This window comes from Daktulosphaira vitifoliae, unplaced genomic scaffold, assembly GCF_025091365.1.
Source record: "Daktulosphaira vitifoliae isolate Bord-2020 unplaced genomic scaffold, ASM2509136v1 Scaffold_4, whole genome shotgun sequence".
Classification (NCBI taxonomy): domain Eukaryota; kingdom Metazoa; phylum Arthropoda; class Insecta; order Hemiptera; family Phylloxeridae; genus Daktulosphaira; species Daktulosphaira vitifoliae.
The window spans coordinates 18,993,994-19,004,544 of NW_026099575.1; the positions used below are offsets into that span (position 1 = coordinate 18,993,994).

Below are 10,551 nucleotides of genomic sequence, written 5' to 3' on the forward strand. Positions count from 1 at the left end.
ACAATACCCTTCTTTTAGAATTGTTATACAAACGTGTCTTTTTATTTTTTATTTGCATAATAAAATATACGAGAAGGGTTCAAGTATCCATACGAAAAGTTCACGGAATAAAACAAAATAAATAAAAATAATTTTACGTTGCACTAAACTGAAGAAATCTTGTGGTGGCTCAACCGGGTTGATAAAATACAATTATAAATAGTGGAACATTTTATTTTCTACGAGTAAATCAACAATTTTAACGATCTATGAACTTTTATAGAGGAAAATAATATAAAAAATGAAACCATTCATTGCGTGTAGTGTTTGATCTCATATTTCTTACTACCTTTACAATATTAACGTTAAACACATCGAGTCATTTGTTTTACACTGAATTTTTACCAGGTTCAGTCGGACACAGTATGATAAACCAAAGTGCGTAATGTAATGTTTTAGTAGTCAGTTAAAAAACTGTTTTGTTTTTCTTTGTTTTAAAACACTTATTGTATTACAGTCATAGCGATCCTTGCTTTGTAACTCGCCTTTTCCGGTCACGCCTATTTTTTAATGATTTCATATGAATTTTCAAAACTTAAAAATGTGTCCGTAACATTATTGTGTTGCTAACGCGTGTGAATTATGACTGTATCGGTTCTTTATAAAATGAAACATTTCTACAATCGGGGCAAACTTTAGGCAGAATAGTATTATAACCAATAATTTGACCATGTACACTAATAAAGTACACTACTTTATAGAAAATATAATTACATCGAACTCGTAGTTATCAGAAAGTAATTTTCATAAAAAAGTTTCTCTCGAATTTTCTACGACTCATCAAACGGTTCTAAATTATTGTAAAAAAAATTCACGCCGTGAAAATGTTATCTTTTCTGTATTAGTACAACGCAGTACTCGATACACGTAAGAGAGCAGCAATACTGTTTAGTATGCACACAATGTCTCTGTTGGGCGTTACCCGTTCGATTTAACACGCCGGCGGTCCAGTTACCGGGTGAGTATACAACAATATTCACACTCGGGGAAAAGGCACGTCCATAGTTAGCCCTGCAGCTTAATGTGCCCTGTGATATGTACACGTAGTGTTAATCATTGTTCATTTGACAAAGCAGAACGTTTAAATAATATTCCACTAGGTGCTGTTTAAACAGACGCCTAACAAATGATTCATCGATGATATTTCGGCATTCAAATCTGTTGGCATTGCGTTGTCCGTTTTTTGTTTCGTGTGAAAATAGTAGTTGGTTTCGGTTTCGAACATTGATAGCGTTATGTATTGATTTCAGGAGTTTCGGTACAGTGTGCTCAAAATGTTCCAAAGGCATTTCCTCTTCTCATTGGGTCCGGAAAGCCAGGGATCATGTTTACCATTTGGCGTGTTTCCGGTGCGACGCTTGTGACCGACAACTCAACACAGGCGAGGAGTTCGCATTACACGAAGGCCGAGTTCTCTGCAAACCGCACTATTTGGACATAGTGGACGGCGGCACGACTAGTTCTTCAGGTACGTTTACAAATTAGACGGTAGCTGCTCCACTGGCCGTGCCCGCGCTGATTGCGGTCTTACAAACAATCTAGCGCAAATATTACAATACACATTGTACGCGGTAGACAACGACACAGTACAAATAGCAGCCGCCTTTGTTCTTAACGTGATTATCCCTCCGAGAGCTAGTAATGCGATTCCTCGGGACCTTTGATTCCGTAGACTAATCAGTGTAACGTTTCCGCCGTACGTTTACCTTAAGGTCCGTCCCCGAGGGAGCGTTCGTCTTGTATGTGCGCGCTAATGTTAATTAGGTCAACGTCGGGGCAAAACGGCGCGAGGAGAGACGAGCTGGTGTATGGGACGACACCGGGAAAGGGAGCCGGCGACGAGAGATTCATTGTTTATCCGCCAACCGTGAAATCGCCGCGCCAAATCGAATTCACCCGCAATAATCAAATATAGTTGTCGGACGATAAAAAGGAAACGAAACAAGGAAAACGTAACCCCTCCGAAATTCGCGATCATTACTACCCATCCGCCCACACAATGATGTCATCAATAGTTCGATGATGAGAGCGGTCGGCCGGTTTTCTGCACACACCGGAAAATCGCACTAATTCGATTCATCCGGCACACACCGTCTTTCCGCCCTCTGCCGTCGTCCCCGCAATATTTAATAACGGGTTGTGTTGTTGCGTGAGGTCTACACAACAAAGGACGGATTTATATAACGGTTGGGTTGATTGACGTTTACAAGCTGACTTTTGTCCCTGCGACGCACTTTTCAATCAGAGAAACATAACATTGCGCGACGGCCACCCGTTCGTTCACACTTAGTGCCGCACGACTGTCGAAGGACCGAAGAATTCGGACATTTTATCGACCACGTTTTTTTCTCAACATAATGTCGTTAATCGCTAATAAATGAATAAACCTCAGACATACTCATGTTACATTTACATTGAGTGACGTTCGCCACAAAACGCTTTTGCAAGTAAACAAACGTCTTCTTAGTTGACCGAACAAAATCGGACCGTTTCAAAAGTTATAACGAACCAATTGTTCTTCTTTCAGAAAAAAAAAAAAAAAATAGAGCTAGCAAATATGATAGATAATGATGCAAACGCGTCGAAACGATTTAAGACGGTATAAAAATATTCACAGCGCATTAGAGAAATCGTCGGTTCGGTTAAAACAAATGCAACTTGTGAACTTTGCAAAACTCCAATTATTATTGTAATTGTCGCGTGTTTTAAAAAAAATAAAATTATGGTCAATTCCAGAAGGCAAAAAAAACAAACGAAATTTTTTTATCTTGAAATGTTTTTTCAACAAAATATTTTATTGAATCCACGTGTACATGCTCAAATAAAATAAAAATAATATAAAAACAAACATGTTTAGCTATTTTTCATTTCAAGATATTAAATATTTTCCAAATAAACCAATACTTTACAAATATATACATATAACATTCGAGTACTGTCATTATGCGAATTTATTCTTTTATTATTATTATTATTATTCTTATTTACTCTCAGTACATTTTTTGAGAAATATTTTTTGCAGTTTAAATTACATTTCGAACAAATCTGACGTACTATATCACAGTCCTTTCCTGTAGCCACCTATAAATACATCAGTACATGTTTTTTAGCCGCGAGACAGGAATATACCTATTTGGGGGCCTAGGGTCAAATTTTTTGATGGACCCCAAGAAAATTATTTCCATAAAATGTCTATATTTTTTTTTAACAATTATTTTATTGAAATACAAATAAAAACTGCGGGTGATAAAAAATTTAATAAGAGAAATAATATAACTTTAATTTTTTTCAAGTTATTTCACCAATTATTCAGAATAAAAGACTAGGTTCCTATTTATTTTTAGACCTTTATTACTCGTGAACCCAGGTGCCATTGTCCCTCTTGCTTTCCTCAATCCGGACCTGTTCAGCCGTAGTTAATTTGCTGGCCTTGCTCGGTTTTGTTATCAGAATATATAAATATTAATATATGTGTTTAAACACGTGTATAAATTAAAGCATATTGAATATCCTGTCGAGATTTATATTCAAAGGGTTTGTGTTCTTCGCTTTGTAATTATCCGTATATCCTTCAAACGTTGTTATTAATTCTATAAAATATTGACCTTCACTTGCATATATTAAAGTTTATTTTAACTTTGTTGATTTTATATTATTAATATAGTAGCATCATGTCATTTGAGGGCTCTTTTGAAGGATACTTGGAAGAGCCATCACTAATTCAAAATTTAGTTTGCAGTATATAAAGTTTAAAATTGATTATTTAGAGGGTGACAAAATTTCCGTTCTGGTAACACTTTCTTCTTATAAACGACTTTAATTTAAATTAATTAATTCAATTTAAAAGTATAATAAGTGTTTTTTATTATTTTACAGAAGGAGGCGATTCTGAAAGTTATCACAGCAAAAACAAAGCAAAACGCGTACGAACTACGTTTACTGAAGAACAGTTGCAAGTGCTACAAGCTAATTTTCAATTAGACTCCAATCCTGATGGCCAGGACTTGGAGAGAATAGCACAGATCACAGGTCTTAGTAAAAGAGTAACACAAGTTTGGTTTCAAAACTCAAGAGCTAGGCAGAAAAAACATTTACACACTGGCAAAGTGAAAAGCACACCGAACAGTATTCGTAAGTATACAATCCAAATTTATTATTTAAAGATAATCAAGTGAAGATATTAGAAGGACTATAAGAGATTTCAAATGGTTATATTTTTATTTTAAAACACCTATTCAACAAGTAGTAACAAAAGGACACTCTAACAGTATTACTTTAGTGTGTATGTAAAAGGTTTCTGTGACAAAGTTCAATTATTTAACTTGCCCATTTTTTTTTTTAAATAAAACTCTTATTATACTTATGCCCTCCAATTATTTTCTCCTAATTTTATTTCCGAGGATAGAGAAAATATATTATACTAATAACAAATTCCAAATTCAAAATACATTTTTTTTATAGTTCAACATATTTTCTAAGGTAATATTTTTAAAAATCACATTTTATTTTAATTGAAATTTATCAAGTGTGGGATTTGCCTTTAGACCGTCACAGTATCACTGTAAATAGAAACTTTATGTTGTCCGTTAACATGAAAATGAATTTATTACACAATTTTCAAATAATCTCTATGCCCTTCATAAATCTATATTCTGTAATATTCAAAATAACGACTTAAGTAACAATTAGTTTATGTTTTTTTAACGGCATACAGTTCACCATCAAAACGGTTCGGAAAACCACTTCAACAGGCATATAAACTTGCATCTCACGTACTCTTTTCAACAACCACCGTCGTCCAATCATTCTCATCAGAGGGGATCACCTGTTTACATGCCGCAAACAACGGGTAAGGGTTAATCGTGACTAAATCTATGACTAATTAATAATATAATACAAATGTATATTTGTAACGAAATTAATTGACGTTGGTGATAATTAAAACTATTAAATTACTCATAAAAATCAGCGTGAAACAAACTAAATACGAATTTTTTATGGGGCATATCAACATACTTAATGTTATTAGACCGCTTATAATCACAAATATAATTAAATTAATTGGGTACTTATCATAGACATACATAGATAGGTACTAGGAATGTTATTTTATGCTTTAAAATGATGAGCTAAGAAAAACATACTTGAATTATCATAATATTATACAATAATTAATAAATCGTTACTAGCCTTCAACTAGATGGGTTCACACACCTATTTTATTCAAAAGTATACTTGACCAAATAATTGACAAAACATGAACGCAATTAAGCTTTACAATCATTATATGCAATTTAAAAGTAGCGTGTTTTAAATATATAAAGTTTTTCTGCTTATATATAGAGTATTCAAAAATTAAGGAAACAGGTAAATTTTTATAAACAATCAGAACAATAGAAACCGTTTTCCTTACTTACTGAACACCCTATATAATAATTGCGATTAGCGCACAAAAAATAGTGTCTAAGCAAAAACTATTCGCATGGACTTAAAAAGCTCATAATTCGGTTAAAAACCAACGAATTTCGACAGAACTATCAGGTTATCTTTGGATGTTTCTGATTAAGCATGGTAAATGTCTAATTTTAAATCGTAATACAATAAGTGTTTTTGTTAACATTTTTAAACGCTCACGGAATACTGAAAAAATTGTTCTCAACTTCGCGAATAATTTTTCCAAAAGAGGCGAGCTCTTTCATTAAAAAAAAAAAAAAAAGGAATTAAATATTCTATTAGCTTTTTATAATTTCGACTGCCATTAATTTTAGCTTCGATGCGAAGCTGAGAAGGTATTGGTTTTACTAAGATGTGTTTATTTCTTTTTTTTTTGTGTCTGTTACCACTTTTTCTCAACTCTCACCGAACCGATTTCTTTCAATGATACGTCAAAAGATCACAAATCGTATCTAGTCGAAGACATTACCCTCAAAAATTGAAAAAAAGTCCCTCGTTCCCCGTAAATGGAGGAAACCTCCAAAAAAATTACAAATTTAAAAATCGCTAATTTTCAAAATTTTTTCAATTTTTTTTAATAAAAACTGCCATAACTTTTTTAAAAATGAACATATCAATATAATTTTTTTTATATAGATGCATGATATCTTTCATTTGGTATATTTTTTTGTTATATATGATCCTTTAACTGTCCACAGGGGGGGATTTAAAATGACAACTTTTTTACAAAAAATTAACTTTTTCAACTTAACTTTTGAAAATGTTCCGGAAGGTCTGACACTTTTATATATATCTTACATTAAAGCTAATGTAATGTACTTTATTATGAAAAAAAAAAATTTCGGACTTTATTTTATCTTCATGGTGAAAATTGCTACCGAATGCTATTTTCGTGTGAAAATTTTCGATTTTGTATTTTACATTTTTAACTTTAAAATGCTATAACTTTTAGAATAATGTATGGATCAATAAAATTTTTTCATGAGAAGTAGTATTTATATACATCTTTCATTTGACATACTGTTTTTTTAAATCGGACCATTTCCCTATATACAAGGGGGGTTCAAATCTAAAAAATGCATGTAAAAAGTAGAACTTTTTCAACTTAGCTTTTGAAAGTGTTCCGGAAAATCTGACACTTTTATATATATCTTAAATTAAAGCTAATGTAATATACTTTATTATGGTAAAAAAAAATTTCGAACTTTATTTTATCTTCATGGTGAAAACAGACATCAGAGTTAATAAAAAAAATACGATTTTTGTAAAAAAATTCTTTTTTATATTTTTAACTTTATAATGCTATAACTTTTTGAAAGATGTATGGATCAACATAATTTTTTTATGAGAAATAATATTTTTTAATAATCCCTTTTTCATTCGACATACTTTATCTTAATCAGGATATTAATAAGGAACTAGCAGATCATGTAGCTTTTGGAATAATCCACCAATTTTTTAAAATTAAACACTATCTAAAGATTTGCATCAAAGCGTTTTTTTTTTATAATGATTTTAATCACTGTCAGATATCATTATACTTGACTCAACTAAGCCATGTCACCACTGTGCCGCGACCCTCCTGTGCAGGGGTTTTTATTTAATTGATTGTTATTTATCGTATACTGACATTTGTGATATTTATTGCCATTCAAATAATAATTTTCGACGTACTTAACTCTGTGTCTTACCTCATTCATAGGTACCCGGGTTCAATTCCGTTGCGCTGGGCTTTGTAGGTTTTTTACGTTCTCTCTGGCATAAGTCACAGTTTTTGGAGAGGAAGTTAAAAATGAAAAAAAATATACATATATAAAATAAATTTAAACTATTATTATGTATATTTTTAGCTATTAATTTTAATAAAAATTTTTTAACATTCATATTTTTTTATTCACAGCATCAGAAAATTCTTCTTTAGATGAACTTTCCCAAGACTCAATGATGATGTGTTCAGTAGGTCGAAACAGCGATCCTGTATGAGAAGACAATGGCTGCGGGGCGATCTCAAGTGATAAAATTCTTCCCCAAACTCATCAACAACCTACGCCACCGTCGCCACGTTAAAGAAATTATTATTATAATGTTGCGTTAAATTTGTTTTATGATAATTGTTTTTTTTTTTTTGTTTCACTGTGATATAGTCATATAATATTAATTATAAACTTCTATTGTCGGATAAGTTTCCGAAAATGCCCAAAGGTATAACTTTAAAATTATTTTTACAAAACAATAAAAATTTAAATCACTATAAATATTAAATGTTGTAGAAGGATAAACCTTTTTGAATATTTTTACATATAAAAAAAATTTAGTATAATGACATACTAAGAATACATGTATATTTGTTGTCCAATATGACATTAAAGCAGATCATCCATAATATTTATAATCCAATAAAAAAATTACAAAATTACTATCTAATAGTTTCAATGATACTACTATGTCATAACAGATTAAAATAAGAGTGTACACTTTGATAAAATAATAACATATATTATATTTGTTTAATGATTTCTATATTAGTTGTATAATGTACATTGTTTGTGACACCTATTCACCGCCTTACAATTTCTTTGTCGGCTAATTTGTTCTTTTATCACACTACTAAGTTACCATTAGTTAGGTCCTTGTAATATAAATATTAAATACATATTATAATATTACATATTATTTTACATATTTTAGAGATGAATTATACTATTTTATACTTAATACTATTACTCACTTAATAGAAATAAATTCTAAATTATTTCCAATAGGGTACATATTTGCGCACATTTTTGCAAAATCATATAATATTAAAAAAAAACATACTACTCTTTCCCAAAATTATATTATATTTAAAGTTATATTAAATTGTACTTTTCTTTAAGTTGAAATAACCTAAATGAATAATTGTCAACTCAATATTTAATTTGTTTAGTTATTTGTTATTGTACCATATTATTGTTTAATTTTTACTGAAATAAAAATTAGGCGTGCAATTTTTATTTAAATAAAAAATAAATAATGAAATAAAATAAAATGTGATCACACATCGTAATTATTCACAGAGTTAGGTATAGATTATTCATGTAAGGTGTCTGAGTACATAATCTTATACTACATTATGCTTAATAAAATTTGATTTCAAATAAACAATTTTTAAGATGGGGTTTGAACCCCAACTCCATTTTTTGCGCACATGTATAATTTATCTTGAAAATCTGTAGCAAATAATGATAATAATATTATAATTATGAAGTCACAGATACTTGTACCGTGTTGTTATTTTAGCAATTAAATTTTCTTAGTTTTAACTATGAGTATATTATTATTATTGTAAAAATTAACTATATGTTGTGTAAATTATTTGTATTTATTCATGGTATGTTGTAAATAATAAATTAATCAATAAAAATACAACTATTAGATTAACTTTGCATTATTAACAAAATTATTATTGTAATTATTTTTAAACCATCCGTGTTTATTTTCTTAAAAATTCCATAGTTTTAAACATTGCAAAAAATGAATATAAAATTTCAAAATTATAAGATTAAAACACAATTTGTATGCTTTATAAAATAATAATTAGAATGAGAATTAGGTACAAAGCATTAATAAGAAAAATATTAATATCACATGACTTTTTATTCTAGACTAACACCAAGAATGTAACCGTGGAAGATAAGGCGACACCATGATTAAAAAAAATTACGTGTAAAAACACGTTTTTATTTCGATTTGAGTGTTACTTATAAAATGTTTTCTAATGTATCAATCACTCAAGAGAAATCTTGAGTGACTGCTTTTTTATTTTAATCACTTTTTACAATTTTTAGATAATTGAGTACATTAAGGCTATTTGTAGAAACAGGTCGTTAAATGCCAAAATTCTATTAAAAAAAATTTAATGTTTATAAAAATATTTCTGATACTTAAAATTTAACATTTGAAATTGTACAATCATCATTTCAAATAAAAAAAATAATTTAAAAAACGGTAAAATAGTGGAATCGCGGCACAGTATGAACGTGGTATAATTGGGACAAGTATAGATGATAACTGAAAGCGATTAATTTGACTATCGTTAGAAATGCTTCTATGAAAATCTGTAGATAGTGTTTAATTATAAGAAATTGATGAATAATTACAACTCCTATTTCCTTAGTTATAACCTTAGTTATATAAGGATATATAAGTAATTAAATTTAGTATGAAATTGATTTTTAATATTTTTTTATTGCAATTTTTACGGAAAAATAATTAAAAATAATAAAGTAGTTATATATTTCGTTACTTCTAAGGCAAACGTATATACAAATTAAAAGGGTTGAATGCATACATTATAAATTTTTTTTTTGTTATTTATGAATAAATAATAAAGAATTTCCAAATTATTTTAAATAAATTATACTTTTCTAAATCAACTTTTTGCACTGTTTTCAAATTTGCAATAAGACTTTTCTATCACTTCTAAATTTTGATACTAATTAGTGAAAAACGAGTATTTACATGTAAATAAAATAATTAAAATCAAAACAAAAATTTATTTTCAAATTATTACTGATTTTGATTTTTAATATGTTCAAAATAATCAGTGTAAAATTTCATTTCAACTTATTTTTTTGGTCCTTTAAGTTGATTTTTGTGAAAGTTTACAATTTAAAAAATTTAATTAGTTACTATAGCTTTTAGCTCAACTTGCATGTTTGTAATTAACATCATCAAATAGAAAATTTTATGAGAATTAAAAAATGGTACTGTTAAGATTAATATGGAGTCTGAACATTTTTTAATTACTATTTACAGTAAATTTATCAAAAAATCTCAATATTTTTTTGTATTTTTATCATAATAGATAACTGAAAAAGTTAAACATGTGTGCAAAAGTTTCTATTTTGAATCTTTCACTGTGGGCAATCAAATGGTAAGATTTAAAAAAAAATCATACAATATGAATGAAAAATACCTAAGGTTTCAATATAACAAAAAATTATTTATATTCGTTTATTTTTCAAAAAGTTATAGCAGTTTTAAGAAAAAATTAAAAAAAAAACACGATAGTAAAAT

General features: G+C 29.1%; 1 protein-coding gene across 1 annotated transcript in view; it reads left to right on the plus strand.

Moving 5' to 3' along the window:
• LOC126904111 (LIM/homeobox protein Awh) overlaps positions 1-8,913 on the plus strand; it is a 33,167-nt gene extending 24,254 nt beyond the window's left edge. The window contains exons 4-7 of the mRNA XM_050682835.1: positions 1,290-1,507; positions 3,916-4,170; positions 4,754-4,888; positions 7,394-8,913. Coding sequence (XP_050538792.1) covers positions 1,290-1,507; positions 3,916-4,170; positions 4,754-4,888; positions 7,394-7,476 — 691 coding nt within the window. The 3' untranslated portion in view covers positions 7,477-8,913. The remainder of the gene's footprint in view (positions 1-1,289; positions 1,508-3,915; positions 4,171-4,753; positions 4,889-7,393) is intronic.
• The last annotated feature ends 1,638 nt before the right edge of the window (positions 8,914-10,551 follow it).